At 42.4% G+C, this 18,282-nt stretch overlaps 1 protein-coding gene across 5 annotated transcripts in view; it reads left to right on the forward strand.

Moving 5' to 3' along the window:
* Positions 1-18,282, forward strand: part of SLC4A4 (solute carrier family 4 member 4) — a 343,107-nt gene that overhangs the window by 31,887 nt on the left and 292,938 nt on the right. The window contains exons 1-2 of one of the 5 annotated variants that reach the window (XM_041724406.1): positions 15,611-15,757; positions 16,105-16,178. In XM_041724406.1, coding sequence (XP_041580340.1) covers positions 15,666-15,757; positions 16,105-16,178 — 166 coding nt within the window. In that variant the 5' untranslated portion in view covers positions 15,611-15,665. Of the gene's footprint in view, positions 1-15,610; positions 15,758-16,104; positions 16,179-18,282 lie in introns of those variants that run through there. The other 4 variants (XM_041724405.1, XM_041724409.1, XM_041724408.1 and 1 more) reach the window with 4 other exon arrangements.

Below are 18,282 nucleotides of genomic sequence, written 5' to 3' on the forward strand. Positions count from 1 at the left end.
TACACACTTTTATTAATTATGTCTAAAATGAAGCATATGAATGTGGTTTTAGAGTTGTTTTATTCTTTATTTATTTTTTTTTTAAATTTTTTTATTATTATTATTATTATTATTATTAATTTATGATAGTCACAGAGAGAGAGAGAGAGAGGCAGAGACACAGGCAGAGGGAGAAGCAGGCTCCATGCACCGGGAGCCCGATGTGGGATTCGATCCCGGGTCTCCAGGATCGCGCCCTGGGCCAAAGGCAGGCGCCGAACCGCTGCGCCACCCAGGGATCCCTGTTTTATTCTTTAGATACAGAGCTATCTTTATAACATGTAAATATATTTGTTGTGACTTTTGGATTATACTTGTTTTCTGGAATGCATTGGCAGAGAAGAAGAGAGGCTTATATAGAATAGTTTTAAAATTTTTTTTAAAGATTTTATTTGGGACGAATAAAATCCCAAGGAGCCTGGGTGGCTCAGCGGTTGAGTGTCTGCCTTCAGCTCAGGGCATGATCGGGCTCCTTAGAGGGAGCCTGCTTCTCCCTCTGCCTGTGTCTCTGACTCTCTTTTTGTGTCTCTCATGAATCTTTTTTTAAAAGAGATTTTATTTACTTTGAGAGAGAGAGAGAGAGATTACAAGCAGGAGTGAAGAAAGAGGGCAAAGCAGTCTCTCCCCTGCTGAGCAGGGAGCCCGATGCAGGACTTGATCCCAGGACCCCAGGATCATGACCCGAGCTGAAGGCAGATGCTTAACCAACTGAGTCATCCAGGTACCCCACAGTTTTAACGTTTTTAGAAGGCATTTTATTTTGGCAGATTTGAAACATGAACAAACAAAGAAAGAGAAGAAAATAGTACAGTGAACTCCTATGTACCTATTACCCAGCTTCAACAATTACCAACACGTTGACAGTCTTGTTTCATATTCTTCCTCCAACCCCTTTTCTTGCTGGAGTATTTTATTTTATTTTATTTTTATTTATTTATTTATTTATTTTTTTAAAGATTTTATTTATTTATTCATAGACAGAGAGAGAGAGAGAGGCTGAGACACAGGCAGAGGGAGAAGCAGGCTCCATGCACCGGGAGCCCGATGTGGGATTCGATCCCGGGTCTCCAGGATCGCGCCCTGGGCCAAAGGCAGGCGCCAAACCGCTGCGCCACCCAGGGATCCCTTGCTGGAGTATTTTAAAGCAAATCATAAATCATACCATTTCACCAGTTAATAAATATGTCAGTGTTTATTTCTAAGAAATAAAGACATGAAAAAAAGTAACCTCAATTCATTATCATACCTGATCAAATGAACAGTTTCTAAGTACATCTAATAATTAATACTCAGATTTCCTTGATTGTCTTAAAAACATTTTTAAAACAATTGATTTGTTTGAGTACATATACTGCATTTGATGATTAAGCCTGTTGGTTTTTTGTTAGCTACCAGGTCAAAGAAGGTTATTTTTAGGTTGGGGAGTACCATACTCCTGCAGGGTTGGCGGCTACTGGATAACAAAGGAAGCCACTAGAGCCAAAGAAGCATTTATTCCATCCGTAGGCAAGAGATGGCAAGCCAAGGGCATTTCCCCTCAAAATACAATAAGCATAACTATGGAATTGGCAGTCTTCCTATGTCCTTCCCATTCTTTTTAAACATTTTTTTCTTTAAGCAGGGTGTGGAGCCTGACATGAGTTTGAACTCATGACCCTGAGATCAAGACCTGAGCTCAAGACCTGAGCTGAGATTATGAGTCAGACACTTAACTGACTGAGCCACCCAGACTCCCCATATGTCCTTCTCATTCTTATAAAATTAATCTAGAAAAGTTATTGTTAAAAACAGCTTCAAATGTGTTCTTTATTATTTAAAGCATAGATTTGAATCATAGGTGTCAAAAAGCCATCAATAAATCAATTCCATGCTATTCTCCCGATATCTGCCTATTAATCATCTGCTTTGACATCTTCTAACATTGCTACTGCTCTCTCTGGGGTCAGTTTAGGTAGACAAGGATTCAGGTGGCAACTGCTTGAGTCATGAACTCCAAGGCTAGTTAGCAGAAGTTAATAAAGATTGTATGGATACAGGATGCCAGGTGGCCTTAGTTCTGAGCACTGATGCATTGCTCAGTACCTTTGCAAAGCTGGCATTAGTGTGCAGATACTGGACACTGGGGTCAGCCTTCTGTGGTGTGCTGGTCTACCCATGGCTCTGCAGACACAGGACTGGGTCAGCTCTGGCAAGGCTGTCATAGGACCCTGACCCACAGTCCCTGCCTGTAACTGCTCTGCTACATTCTGAGTGGAACGATGTTCCAAGAAGGACCTTGCTGGAAATGTTTACATAATGACAAAGATTTAAAAAGTAAAGAAGACCGTAAGCTTGAGGAAAAAATCACTTCTGTTCAGAACTGTTCTGTGGTTAGTTGCTCAGAGTAAATGTCAAGCCTTTAGAACAGCCTCCCAGGCCACGCAGCCTGCCCTTTCACTGCCTATACATCTCTGACCTTATCTTCTATCCTCCACGTTCACTCAGCTTTAGCCACTTGTCTCCTTGATGTTCCAAGAATCTGCCAGGCTCTTTCCTGCCTCAAGGCCTTTTCATTTGCTCTTCCTTCACACACTCACTTCCTCACCTCCTTCAGGAGGTCTTTACTTAACTACCATTCAGATATTCCCTAAGTACCTATTTAAAACTGCCCCCTCCATATCCTGCCCCCATCCCCATCCTTGGCCTACCAGCACATGCTAAGTCTCTTTCTTGCTTACATTTCCTCAGAGGAGTGTCACCTTCTATAGTACACAATTTACTTTTAAATTTTGTTTATCATCTATTTCTCACCATGAGTTTATCCTTAGTGCCTAGAATAATGCCTAGTTGTAGTAGACACTCAAGAAATTGTTTAAATGAATGAATAAATGAGTTAAACTCTGGAAAATTTGATCACAAGTATACACAGAAGGATTCCTTGTGGGAAATGAAGGACACACTTTGAACAACCTTGTGGAGAGAGACCCTTCAGTAGGGAACAAAGAGTAGAGATGTGTCTTCATTATTCATGTAACAGTGAAGTGTGCTCATAAAGTTTGTGGGATAAAAGTTGTTTTTCTGTTTAGTGGCGTAGCCCATATGGTAAGTGATGTACCCTTCTCACATTTGTTACAGTAGATCCTTGGCATGTGTGAACCTAACAATTGTGATTTCAGCTCTTTGTTGGCGGCCCTGAATGGTTATATTGTGTAGACGCTGCTTTATAGCAGTGCATGTGGTGAACTGTGTGGATGGTGAGCCCAGACTGAGCCTAGTGGATGGGCTACCTCCTGCATTGCAGGTCATCCTGGTTGCTTTCTTTACCCTGAGAATTGAGAAACTCATAAAGTTATACTTGACTACATGGTATATCAGAAATTATGCTACAGGGATATTTGTGAATTTGAGTATTTGCAAAATTAGGTTGGGAGAGACAATGTTTCATGAATGTCAAGGGTCTGTATGGTCTATGGGTGACCTGGTTTGTCTTTCACCAAAAGTCTGTTTAATATTTGTGATTCCAGGTTCCTAAAGGTTTAGAACAGATTTCAAAACAGCCAAAGAGAGGCAGCATGATAGATAGTGGCTAAGAACACAGAACTGTAGGCCTAGATTGCCTGGGTTCACATTCTGACTCAACAGTTACTAGCTGGATGACTTTGGGCAAGTTACTTAATATCTCTGTGCTTAAGAGATAATGAAGACAAAAATGGTACATACATCATTGGATTGTTGTGAGAATTAAATTAGTTAATAACACTTGTCTAGCAGTTACAGCAGTGGCTGGCAAATAGTAAGCTCAACCTAAGTGTTTGCTAAGTAAGAATAGAGGCATTTATATGGGAGGCATGTTAGAGGATGCTTAAGTCTTTGGCCAGGAGGCACACCAAGAGAGGGAAAGAGGTGAGAATAATTGATGTAATTTGTAGACATATTTCAGTTAACCAATATAAAAAAAACCCTCAAAGGTAGTGCCTAACAGGCATGGATTATTTAATTATACAGGAATAGAGTAGAGTGGGTGAAATTGTGGATTGCTTTAGATGGCCTGCTTGGTCTTCTCACATCACATTGTACTGTGTGATTTGTGGTTAATTATTTAATGTCAAACTTTAAGTCTAAGATGGGTTTGTGAAAAGTACTTACCTCATGGAGTTGTCATGAGGATTTAATAAAAAAATCATTGTAAAGTGCTTAGCACAGTACTTGGCATGTGGTAAGTGTTTAAAAATGGGACTCTTTTTTTTTTTTTCAAATTAATGGATGATGAGAGTTCCTAATCTCAATTCCTACATTGTTATAGGTGTTGAAATCTTTTGGCTAAAAGTCTAAGGCCTATTCTGTTTCTGAACCAGTCAGACAAAATTTCACAGCGTTGAGAAAGAAATAATGCGTGCTTGATGGTAGCTAACAAGAACTCAGCCAAATGCTAGGAGCCTCATCTCCACCAGTGGCTGTGATGGTTGAGGACGGAAGATGTGAGCAGTATGGCTGCCACATTGGGTAGAGGTTGGCACCTTTCCCTAGAGTCAGCTCTGGGTGTTAGAGGTTGGTAGGTCAGGGGCTGTGCCTGACCAGTGCCATCCAGCTGACTCCCAGTGCTGTGTCCTAGAACGAACTCCTGCTCTTGAGTCTCTATTCACCTGTCAACCAGGATCTTACTAGAGGTCATGGTAAAATCCACAATAAATGTATGTGAAATCATCATCTAAAATGAAACGTATGACAAATCAAAACCACAATGAGATACCACCTCACACCTGTCAGAATCTAAATCTAATCTAAAATTATAACAACACAGGAAACAATAGATGTTGGTGAGGATGATGAGAAAGGGGAACCCTCTTGCGCTATTGGTGGGAATGCAAACTGGTGCAGCCACTCTGGAGAACAGTGTGGAGAGTCCTCAAGAAGTTAAAAATAGAGCTACCCTATGACCCAGGAATTGCACTAACGTATTTATCCAGAGGATACAAAAATGCTGATTCAAAGGGGCACGTGAACCCTAAGGTGCATAGCAGCATTATCTATAATCGCCAAATTATGGAAAGAGCCCAAATGTCCATCAGCTGATAAACAGATGAAGAAGTGGTATATATACACAAGGAAATATTACTCGGCCATTAAAAAGAAATGAAATCTTGCCATTTGCAACAACGTGGATGGAGCCAGAGTATATTATGCCAAGCGAAATAAGTCAGAGAAAGACAAATACCATATGATTTCATTCATATTTGGAATTTAAGAAACATAACAGATGAAAACAGGGTAAAGGAAGAAAAAATAAGATAAAAACAGAGAGGGAGGCAAACCATAGAGACCTTTAACTATAGAGAATAAACTGAGGGTTGCTGGAGGGGAGTGGGTAGGCAGATGAGCTAAATGGGTGATGGGTACTAAGGAGGGCACTTGGGATGAGCACTGGGTATTATATTTAAGTGATGAATTACTAAATTCTGTCCCTGAAACCTATACTACACTGTATGTTAACTAACTTGAATTTAAATTAAAAAATGAAATGTATGAATTAACTGTGGATATTAGTTACCTGTGCTATTCCTGTACCAATTACCATAAATAATTAACATTAACTATGTATAAATGTAAAGTTTGGCTAAAATTTCCAGTGCTCAAGATTTATATTGACATTTTAAATCCTAATTTCCTCTTCAAGTAGCTACTTTGAGGGTCTTTATTGATTTACCTAAACAAGTTTCAGAATTTTATTTGTCTAGTTACAGGTCTCAGGAACAAAATTGAACTTTCTTTATAACTTCTTATACTTCTTCAAGTTTTTTTTTTTCTTAAGATTTTTTTTATTTATTTGAGAGAGAACATGAGCAGAGGGAGGGGCCAGAGGGAAAGGAAGAAGAGACTCCCTGCTGAGCAGGGAACCAGATGTGGGGTTTGATGCCAGTGGATCCCAGGATACTGGGATCCTGACCTGAGTCAAAGGCAGGCACTTAAATGACTGAGCCACCTAGGTGCCCCATTCTTCAGGGTATTTTTAAAGCAATTTAAGCTGCAGTTTATTTTTAAGTTTATTCATTTGTACATTCATTGAACAAATATTTTCTTAGAATCTTCTACAAGGCAGGTCCAGGTGCCTCTTAACTTTTTAGTTTAAACAGATGGGGAAATTCTGATTTGAATTTCATTCTGCCTTTACATATTTCAGTCTAGTTATAGTCTCTGTGAAGGGTTAAGTTCTTAAATTAGCCAATAAGGAGAAGAGTAGATATTTAAAATCATTCTTAAAAAATACCTTAATTCACCCACAGACATAACATCTTTCAGAGAATACAACATAGCCCTTTTCTTCTTGTTTTGGAACAAATCACTGTTTTCTTTAGTTGAATACCAAACCATGTAATTGGAAGTTTGCTCATGTATATTCTTTTTTAAATATTTTATTCATTTATTCATGAAAGACACACATACACACAGAGAGGCAGAGACACAGGCAGAGGGAGAAGCAGGCTCCATGCAGGAAGCCCGATATGGGACTCGATCCTGATACTCCAGGATCATGCCCTGAGCCAAAGGCAGATGTACTTCACCGCTGAGCCACCCAGGCGTACCTCATGTATATTGCTTGAAAAATACTTTTAGGACCTTTTAAACTTAGAGATGCATTTAGTACCAAACATGTACCTATCCTCATTGTACCCTTTTTTCATTGGTTGGTTCATTGATTCATTCATTTGTTCATTCATCAGCATTTAAAGAGCACTTGGGATATATAGTGACTGTGCTTTACACTGGAGTTAAAAAGAGCATGGAAAGATGATACCTGCTCTCAAAAGAGTTCATAATGTGGTGGGGATGACATGTCCAAGTGCAGTCGCGTGAGCTTCAGCGATAGTGACAGCGTAGTGTCGTACGTGCCATATGAGAAGCAGACAGGTTCAGGGGGCTGCTGAGAACAGAGGAACACCATGGCTTGGTAGTCTCTTCAGGGCATGGTGTGGCATGGGGGATGACAGGAGCTAAGTGTGACAAGCTCGTGACAAGCCTTAAATTCCATGTCGAGCAGTTTGGACTTCATCTTCAATATAATTAAGAACCATTGAATGATTTTTTTTTCCATTGAATGATTTTTAAAAGGAGAATGATACCAAATGGTATTTTTATAAATGGATGGGTTACAGGAGAGTGGGTTCAGAGCGGGAGACGAGTTAGAGCCCGTGGGTGGGAGGGCAGGTAGGAAGCCGCCAATCACATATTGACTTCTAAGCCTGAACATACTGGAGTGTCCCTCAACTCACAGCTGTCTTGCAGGATGGTTTCTAGCTATAGATATTCCCTCTCCCCATATTACCCTGAGGTTTATCTTCTTCTGTTGGCTCTGCCATCTTTATTCTGTGGCTGGTTGGGCTCTGGCTTTTGGCTGAAGACCTGGCAGTGGTGAGGAGGAAGGGAGAGAGGAGAGACTTGCCCAGAGCTGCCCTTCTGGTTTCTCACATGGAGTATCCCCAGCCTTTTCATCTTGCCTTCACCTTCTCTTAGGACCTTTCTGATTTTCACACCAGAGCATATGAAAAAGGGCAATTGAAGGTTAAAAGAATTGAGAAGGGAGCCTTCTTTCCCTGCCCCCAACAGTAAACACTGAGAAAGCTTTCAAAGGACAAGGTGCTGAGTATCTGCATTTAGAGGAACAAGACCATTCTGTTCTTCAGGTGGAACTCTGGTCAGAAGCAACACACCGTGGTTGAGGAAGCGCATGGGAAGGCCCACTAAAAAAATTAAAGAGGGTGTGGCTGTGGGGTGCAGGCTAAATCAGGCGAGTGGTCTGAGGGAATCGTGGAAGTCATTCCCTTCTTTGCACACTTGATGCCCTGTCTGGTTACTTCTCCCTTCATCTATCACATGCCCTGAACCTCCATATCTTTCCTCACCCCCTAATTCCTGTGTCCTCTCTGCTACCAGTTCTTTTCTTGTCCTTTGTTGCTGAGTCTGCTGCAGCCTTTCAGAGCTCAGTCAGCAGTCTGGGGACAGAGAGTATAGCAGACCTTGCCCCAACATAGAAAAGATGGGACACAGGAGTTGGGGCCTTTTGGTGAAGATCGTAGTCTCCCCAGGCGACACCCTCGTGCATTTGCTCTTAGAGACCGAATTAAGGCCTTGGGGTCTGTAGGACTTGATTCTCTGGTACTTTCTGGGCCCTTAGGGACCTTAGAGTTAAATTCAACTAAAATTAATTGAATTTATCTACTCCAGGAACTTATTTAATTCCTTGAATGTTATGAAGTATTTTTAGGCTCATTTTAAAGGCCGCTGGAGTGCGATGGAAGCTGACGTTACGGAGTTAGCACAGAGCGCATCTGGGACTTGTGCTGGCCGGCCTGCTTCTGCATAGATGTAGAAGGGCCAGTCTTGGTATGTGACCATCATAAAAATTGTGCTCCAAGGGGACATTTTTTTAAAAGAGCAGATTCGTAAATGAGCTTTTAGGTTTTTTTTTGAAATTTTTGTTGAACTGTTTATAGATGCACATGCATATTTGAGAAATAATACAGAGAGATTTCTTGTACACTCTGCCAGTTTTTCCCAATTTCAGCATTTCTACAACTTTAGTATAATATCAACCACCAAGATATTGGCTGATATGATCCACTGAACTTACTCAGATTTCCTCAGTTTTACTTAGCCTCATTTTTTCTTTTTTCCTAAAGATCTATTTATTTATTTTAGAGGGAGGAAGAGACAGAGAGAGAGAGAGAGAAAGACGGAGAGAGAGAGAACACACATGGGGACGGGGGCAAAAGGGGAGAGAGAGAGAATCCTTAAGCAGACTCCCTGCTGAGTGGGGAGACCAATGAGGGGCTTGAACCCAAGGATGCTGAGATCAGGACCTGAGCCGAAATCAAGAGTTGGATGCTGAGCTGACTGAGCCACCCAGGCGCCCCACTTACCCTCATTTTTCTGTGTATTTGTATGTATGTATTAAGTTCTATATAATTGTATCGCTGTGTGGATCCATGTATCCACCACCGTAGGTAAGACGCTGAACAGAGCCAATTTCACAGGATCCCTCATGTTGTTCTTTTATAGCCACAAACACCCTCCTGTCCACCGTCCCCCCCCCCCCCCCAGTTTCTACCCCTGGCCACCCTAATCTGTCCTTCATATCTAGAATTTTGTCATTTCAAAAAATGTTACATAAATAGGATCATACAATACATAGCCTTTTGGGATTAGCTTTTTTCACTCAGCGTGACCGCCTGGAGATTCATTTAATTTGTTCTGTGTATCATAGTGTGCTCCTTTGGTCACTGAGTGGTAGGTATCCATACTTGGTTGAATCTTTCACCTGTTGAGAGGCGCCTGGGCTAATTCTAGCTTTTGGCTATTACGAATAAAGCTGCTGTGGACCTTCATGTCCAGGTTTCTGTGTGACCGTAAGTTTTCGTTTCTCTGGGATAAGTGCCCAAGAGTACAAATGAACTTTTAATGCAGTTCATAAATCCAGATTTATGTTTGGCATGATCCTGCCCTGGATTACATTTTCACCTTTTATCCAGTCTGCAGCCTGATTCCATGTGGGGCTGTCACCCATTTCTCCCTGGCCCTGGGCCTGTGTAAATTTCCAGTCTGATTAGGGCCCTCCTGAGCTCCGAGGAGGGGGTTTGCTTTGCTTTGTTGCTGGCTGATCTCGGGGAGTTGCCTCTGGCCATTGGTCATGCCTGTCAGGTCTGTTGCATTGATGTCTCTTTACCCCAATGTTCATGTCCAGAGCTCCAGCGGCTTCCACAGTGACACCAACAACTGCCGTCTTGTCTCTTCCTCCCTGGGGAGCGGAAGGCCCCTGGGAGACCCGCTGAAGTGTGGACCCAGCACGTTGCAGCCTTTCTTCTGCTCTTGCCCTCCGCTTCCCTGTAGTGAACACGAGTTGCCAAAAGGTGGCACTGCTCCTTGCAGCCACTGCTGTCGCTTGCCCCTGTCGCCTGCCTACGCTTTGGGGACTCGATACTGTTCTTTAATTGTGTGTTGTAAGTGTGGAAAGCAGATTTCCCCAAACCACAAAGGCACCAGTAAAACATTGTGCAGTTTAAAAAAAATTGAAAGAACATATCATGCTTGCAAGTGGAGCGTAGTGAAAATGGTTCCCCGCTTCTTAGAAATGACTTGAGTAGGGAATAGAATCCAGAGATGTGTGTGTGAGTGTATAATTTTAGATGTCAGGACTGATTGTTGCTTTCTGTGTGGCTCCTGAAGAAGACCTGTGAAAATGCTGCTTTTTGCCTTCCCTCTGTTCTCAGACCAGCAAAGCAGGAGGGACAGCCCGCTTTGGAGCTCCGAGACTTGCGATTGGCACCTCTGGGTCCTGAGTGAAGGCCCCTATGCATAGGCTGAAGATAGACTTTTCACGGCAGCAATGGCTAAAAATAACAAAACTCTTTACTTCTCAGTATCTGTCTACTCCCCTGTGTGCGTCACTTTGGTGTGTGTGAGGGCATGTGTATAAAGAACTGTTTAAACATTTGCTGTGCACTGGCAAGCTGTTGTAAAGTGCGAGATTATGGGGTTCATTAGACGTTGTAAACAGATCAGACTAGTGAGGATAAAGTAGGGTGGGTTAGAACACGAGGCTAACTAATGCACTTGTTTTCTGCCTGAGCAGAAGGAACCGTCATGGTCAAACTCACGTAGGGACGTGCAAAAACTGGAGCTATTCTGCGCCCCAGGATGCCATTTGGAAAATGGGCAGAAAGGCCCGGTGTGGAGGGTGTGCAGGGTGTGCAGGGTGAGCAGGGTGAGCAGGGTGTGCAGGGTGTGGAGGAGGAGCGTGAGCTGGCCGTGGGATTGGGGCTGCCAGCCCCGGAGAGGTCCTTCACGCACAGCCTGCGTGCCAGGGTTGGACGGTTCATCTTGGCCCCGGGAGTCTCAGTGTTGCTGCTCCTGTGACCCTGCAGCTCACGACACGGCGAGGGGGCAGGTGGCTCCCCCTCAAGCCGTGACCTTCTTGCTAGTGCATCCTTTGGCAAAAGCCTTAGGTTAAGAGGGAACTCGCTCTGTATAAAGTCATGACCCTGAAACCAGATGCTATTACCATAGAGACGGAGGCGCCGCAGGAGGGATGGGATGGGGAGGCGGGAGGGCAAGTGAGGCGAACCTAGAGGCCAGCACCCCCGAAGACCTTCAACCTTTAGCAGCGCGGGGACAGGCAGGCTTGCGCTCTGCGGCCCGGGTGCTGGCAGCCTGCCACCTGCTGACTGGCTGGGCGGCAGCTGCTTGCGCGGCGCGGACTAGCTGGGGAGCACGTTGGCAGTTGGCGAGGGCTTCGGGGGTGGGAACTCACAGGGGTGGAATGTAGATGGGTGCCCGGCGCCCAGCGGCTGGCAGTTTTGCACGAATGTTTCTCGTGCCGGGCTTAAGTCACCCTTACAAGCCTGCTCAGTGATTAGGCCCGGCTGGTGAGAGCTGCTCATTTGGCAGCGGGTTTGACATGTGTTGCGGTGAAATCATGTTAGTGTCCCAGGATAATGGAGAATAGGAGAAAGCCCCACGTTGGGTGTGGACTTAGGAGGAAGGGGTCCGACTTCTGCTGTCAGAGCCACTGTTAAAGGAAAGCTGCATTGGCCCTGGGTGGATCTTATACTGACTGGTATGACCCTTATCCCCGTGATGCTGGTGAGAAGCTTCCAAATCTATTCTGAACTTTGCCTCATGCTGGCGATGTGAGCAACCCAGGGAGCTGTTTAGAAGCATGCTCCTTCCTTTCTTTGTTTTCAGCAGAGGCAGCTTGTGTGAAAGGGACACGTTGCAAATGGATTTCGGGGGCCCGATTAGGGATTAGATGAGTTAATTTCTTCCCACTGATAAAAAGGAAAACTGGTCGGGTCAGCCTGTCATGTCAAAAGATATCTCTGTCTGACTAATAATAGCAAGCGATTGCTGAGAGGCCTTAGGAGGGGAAGGCAAATCCAAATACTCGATGTTTGTTAGTATGAAGATGGGAAAAAGTTGTAGAATCCCTGTGCTTGGTGCAGGACCCTGGATGCACCTTGCCTTTTGAGGAGGAGAGGGCTGGTCTGGGGAAAGGCCACTGTGGACCTGCAGGTTTTATATTTTCAGTTTGTGGCAATCTCTCTTTTTCCGCTTCCTACAGGGAAGAGGCTGCTTGCAGATGCTTTGTATTGTCTGTCAGAAAGAACTAGGTTTCTAATTACTTGCTATGTATAGTCTTGGAGGGAATGTGAAATATGTATCAAAGAGCCAAGGAATGCACCCATCATTATTCTCATGAACTCAGAGGGAGCACAGGATGGTGCTTCAATTAGGCTGGATGGTTACTCAGCCTAGGAAGAAGGCTCTCTGGTTATTAACATTTCTTTGGTCTCTTTTAGTTGTTACTGATCTTTCTCCTTTACTTCTGCTTCAGTTCTTGGTTGCGTACAGTTTTGGGAGGGGCTTAGGTGCAAAGGCTAAACCTTTTATTTAGGAAATGTCTAAAAAGTTGATGAAAGACTTTAAGATTAGCTTGATTGTGCTGGGGTGCAGAAATGATGTTCTGTAGGAAACTCTGTTGGATTCTATAGATTGATAAGGCGGGAAAGGGTTTGTGCTGAGATGTGTGGCCTAACATACTGTTTGTTTTCCAAAGGGGAGTCAGTCCTGTTGACGTGCTTGCAGTAGTACAGGCTTCCAGGATTCTGTTGTGCTTTTCAGGTCTTTAAAAAAAATTCCCCCATTAAGCTGCCATCCTTATGTATGTCTATAAATGCCATGTGGCTGATGACTTCTTGCTCTTTGGACTGACTCTCCCAGACGAGTCCTCGAGGAGGCAAGTGTGATTGACGCAGAGCCCCTAATCTGTCGTGTTCATCACTGTGTCTCCAGGGCCTAGCAGTATGCCTGGCACCTAGTCAATATTTGCTGAGTGGATGAGGGAAGGAAAGAGAAGACGACTAGATCTAATGGATGCCCTCTGAGTGTCCAGCACTGTGTTTGGTATGTTTCAGGTGCTGTGGTCATTGTGGCCAATGACCTCCATGTTGCCACGTTGAATTTTCACTTCTCTGTCTCCATCTTTCTTAGCCTCTCTGTAGCAGTGCTTCCTTGGCATCACTCTTTCCTGGTTTTTCCTTTGCCTGGGACTGCTTTTGTCCTGCTCTGCTTATAATTGTTGACATGCTTCAGCATTTGATCTTAGGGCTACACCTCAATTTCTGTCTTTTCTTCCTGGATGACCTCATCTAATAATGGCTGCAGATTACCAGCTTCATTCATTGATTCTCCAGCTCTAGGTCCCCAAGCTCCAGACTTGGACATTTAGTTGTAAGGCTCCTTTTGTATGTATAATAAACATCTCAACCATAAAGCGGCTGGAAAAGAACTGTTGATTCCTTCCCCAAAACCTGTTTCTTCCACAGCCTTTCCTGGGTTCCTAAAATAGTTTCCTAGTTTCTTTGGTCTCCTGATTATCCACTTTTCACATACCAGCCAGAGGGAGTCTTTAAAAAGGTAAAACAGCTCAGGTCACTTTCCATCTTAAAATCTTAACTGTAATTAGTAATACTGTATTGCATATTTGAAAGCTGCTAAGAGGGTAGATCTTAAAAGCTCTCAGCCCAAGAAAAAAATCTTGTAACTGCGTGGCGACAGATGTTAATTAAACTTATTGTGGTGATCATTTTGCAATATATATAAAAATTGAATCACGTACATCTGAAACTAATATAATGTGGTATGTCAGTTTTACCTCAATAAAACAAAACAAAACAAAATTCTGCAGTGGCTCCTGTAACACCTAAGATTTTGTCTGCTTATCATGGACTGCATGGACCTGTTTCCTCCAGCATTGCCCACTACCATTGGCCTTCTCTCTGTCTAGCCTCACTGACCTCATTTCCTTCCTGGAACATGCTAAACTTGTTCCCACTTAGGGCCTTTGCACTTGCTGTTCCCTTTGCTTGGAATGCTCCCTGCCCTCAGATCTTCAAATACCTGGTTCCTTCCTGTCATTTCTGTCTCTACTCAGATGTCATCTCCTCAGAAACCTCTTCTGAACCACCTTATGCCAAGCAACCCTTGCCTCATTTTATTCTGTGCAGAGCACTTAATGCTATCTAAGAGTACTTTGCTCATCTATTTATTATTGGTTTCTTAGGAATTTTGTCTGTCTTGTGAATGAATGTATTCCCCCTCCTTCTGAGGAGTGCCTGGAACGTAGCAGACATTAAATATTTGTTGAGTTGGTAAATTATGTGTATCATTTAATCTTCCTGGTAAATGATTTGACTTCTCAAGTCTTCAAGACATTTTCTTTTCCACCATAATCCTGATTTCCCATATCTTACTTGCTTTTAGTTTTATATTTTTAGTTTGAGTATGGAGGAGGAAAAAAATATGTATCAGGATGAAATTGCATACAAGACCCCTATCCCTAAAAGAAGATGTTATGCAAGTGTCCAAAGGTAACAAGTTTCCTAATGGCATTGTCTACCAGTAAAGTTTGGGGTAAGAAGAAAGAAGAAAAGAATAAAGGAAGGAAACTTATCTTTATTGACTATGTAGTAGGTGCAAGGCACAAAACTGAGTGTTTTCACGTTTGTGAAATTCAAAGCAATCCTGCAGTGTTGATACTGTTACCTCCAATTTCATTGGTGGAAAAACTGAGGCTCAAAGAATTAAATACTCTGCTTCAGGTGATACATTTATTAAATGGTGGTGCTAGATTTTTAAAACCCAGGTCTACCTGACACTCAATTTCTGGCTTTTTACACTCAGATGGTTGCTTTGAAAGATGGATATGCTCTTAAAATAGAAAAGAGGAAAATGTGAATTCAGCACATATCCACATAGATTATAACAAATATCTGAAGCACAAGAATAAGTTATACGGACAATATGGAAAACAGACTTACAATATTCAGTGCCTGAGCACATAATTGGATGAATAGAATACAGAGTGAACATTTGGTTCTCTGGCAGAGCTTATGTACGGTATGACATAGAGCAGCTGTCTCCAGAGAAAGTTCTTTGTTTCTAGACCGGTGCGACACAAGCAGCATTTGAGCAATTCGGGATTTTTTTCTTTCTGCTTTCACTATAAATAGAGTTCATGGAATTCTGCATGTCAAAGTTAATGCAGTGAAAAGAAGTCACAGAATTTGGAAATCAACCTTAACTCATCCTATAAACTAAGAAACATGTTTGGCATCAGGGGCCGTAAAAACACTGTCATTACTTGGATGGATTCTGAGGTCTTATTTAGCATATGAAATTGCAGAGCAGATCCTATTATGTAAGGAGGCAGGAGGACAGACAGCATAATGTGGCTACAAACTGAAGAACTTTGTGCCCTTCAGGGAAGAGTTAACAGGACAGGTATACACAGAGATGTGTGATAGGAACGTGGAAAATGAATGAATGGGTGGCATATATACATGACTGTTGCTGGAGCTGGGTTGCTGGATAATCCTCAGATGTCAGATTTCCGTAAGGCCAACATGTGACTCAAAGCTTGCCACTCAACAGAGAATACTGGGCTGTGCTGGTATTAAGAGGCTGGCTGGAAGCTAGGCTCCCACTGTGCACTAGCCTAACTCCCTGTCGTTTGCTGTGTGTGGGTGGGTGCGTGTGTGCGCGCGCGCGCGCGTGTGTGTGTGTGTGTGTGTGTGTGTGTGAGGGTATACATTTTTATGCAGTGGGTGTTTAAAGAGCTAAGCACTGAAGCTGGATTTCCACAAACGATCATCACGAGCACTCCAGACAAACCAAACTTCCTCTCTTGGTATTTTTTTTTTTTTTTTTTGCTTTCATCTTTTCCCCCCTGCCTTTTTGCAAATCCCAAAGGGAGAGCCCCCAGCATCCAGCCTATAGGATTGAGATGATTTTCTCTCACCTGTCCATGTGGGTGCCCTCTCAAGGTTAGAACTGAAGCTATGTGGGACCGGCATATTTTCAAGCACCAGATGAGAGGAGCTGCGTGAAGGAGTAGCAGACACCAAAGGAAGAGTGACTCTGCCCTGTTAACATGAACAGCAGCCTGCAGGTTAACCTGCCCAGAAGCTGGGCTACTTCAAGTGGCTCACTCCAGGAGAAGTCTGAGCATTCTTTTTTTCTTTTTTATTACTATAGGATGGAGGATGAAGCTGTCCTGGACAGAGGGGCTTCCTTCCTTAAGCATGTGTGTGATGAAGAAGAAGTAGAAGGTGAGCTTAATGGGTCTGGGGAAGTATATATTCATATACTTATGTCTTTGTAGATGATACCACTCATACATTGCATATAGCTATATTTTTGAAGTTAAAAACTAAAGCTTTTCTATGGGGTTTTATTAGTCTGCACATTTTTGCTTCAACACAGAAAGTAATTTTAAGAACTTCATTGAGCCATTAGAATCTGAATCAGTGTGGTCCTGCATGGTTAAAAATAAGGGGGGAGGAGGTGTCTTACTTTTGAAGCAGGTGCCTGTGTTAGCTGTGCCTTTCTGTCAAAAATAAATATTTTGCCAGATAGTTACCACCTTGTAATGACTAATTCAGAGAGGCTGCTAGATTTATATAAATGTATTTGGCAGCATCTTCTAATATTCTTTCTTGTAGCTTGCAGGGTAGAGAAACAGATGTTACAGAAGGAGAATGATATCATTGTTGCAGGAAAAATGGGTATAAACTGAGGTTATAAAGAGGGGTAATCATGGATGAACTTCAGTGAGGAAACGATGGACATTTTTTACTTAAAAAACCTTCAGGACCTCTTTTGTTAATGTTGCCCAGTGCCTGTTAAAAACCAAATACGAGTTAAATTTCAGTTGGTGCTATCATGCTCTCAGTGTGCCTCTCTCCTCTTGTCTTTTGACTTATCAGTAATGTGGGAACAATACTATTTGCTTGATAGTGAGAAGACAGGGCTCAATTAATATTTATTAAAGTGATTAGGTGAAGGCATCACAGATATACAAGATATTATTATTTACAATGAGATTTTAAAAAAATCAGAGTTGTAGACAATACTCATCAAGTTAAATGAAACTTGCAAGTGAACTGTGTCATATATTCTTCCCTTTAAAATCACCTGAGAGACAACTTGTATGTGTTTTGGAAACTCTAGTCTGATTGGTGCTGTTTGGCAAACATGTAATGCTTACCAAAAACTTGGACTAGTGGGGTGGAGGGTTTGGAAGAAAAAGGGTGGGTATTGCATGTTCTGGAGTGATTCTTCAACCAGACTGAACAGCAGGTCTTGGGTACGTGATGCCTCCTCATAACTCCTAGAATAGTTGGAATAGTATGGCCATCATGACGTTTCTTATGTTTGCATACTAGGTTTCTTCTGACTGTGTAGTCCCCTCACCCCGCGCCCCCCCCCCCATTTCCCTCCTTCCCTCACTTATGCTCTTGACTCTGAATAATGAGAATTTGATGCCTAAGTTTCTTAGGAAAAAGGAAACTACAGTATTTTCTTTTATATTGTTTTATGGGTTCCTTGCACTTTTACAACATGACTGTGGGAAAATGTCAGGTTAGTGTGGGCAAAATAGTAAAACTTCTGTCTTAAGATTCTTGTGCCTCTGGTGTTAAGTCTCCACTGTGGTGACTGTCACTGCCCCAGTGGCAAAGACGAGGTGAAAGTCTTATAGCATATGAATGTAAGAAATATTGTAGATTGAATGAATATATACTTTTGAGACAATTAAAGCAGAGAAATCAGTGAGAAGGTTTGGGAATGAGAGGTACTCTGTGTGTGTGTGTGTGTGTGTGTGTGTGTGTGTGTATGTGTTTTCCTTGAGAATAATGTTCTAGCTAAGTTCACAGGAGATGTAAATCATTTCTTGAGTTTGTAAGGTCTGTAGGATTGACAGCACTCTACTGCAATAGGATATTATACATGCGTTTCTTAAAGCTTTGACTAAGAAGTTTATTTCCTAAAGTATTTCCCTTGATTTTCAAGCACAAAATTAAAATAACAATGTAATGAATAGCATACAAATATGTAGTCAAGTTTCTCTAAGAAGAAACAAAAAGACAACAAAATATGGTAGAAACATCTGTAAAATTGTTTGGCTTTGTGATAATTAAACTTGCCACATGGATATTGTGTATTTTTGTATTCTGATAAGACTTCTGTTCTAAGATTATCTTTCATGTTGATTGGAGACTGAGCTGATTACACTTTTTTTTGAGGCATATTTAGCTAGTTGCCTGTTACTGAATTTTGGATAGTTGCTTTTGGTGCCATTATTTGGTGGAGAATATTCAACAGTGCAAGCTCTTCTATAGTACAATTTCTTTCTTTCTTTCTTTCTTTCTTTCT

This window comes from Vulpes lagopus, chromosome 12 (genome assembly GCF_018345385.1).
Source record: "Vulpes lagopus strain Blue_001 chromosome 12, ASM1834538v1, whole genome shotgun sequence".
Classification (NCBI taxonomy): Eukaryota; Metazoa; Chordata; class Mammalia; order Carnivora; family Canidae; genus Vulpes; species Vulpes lagopus.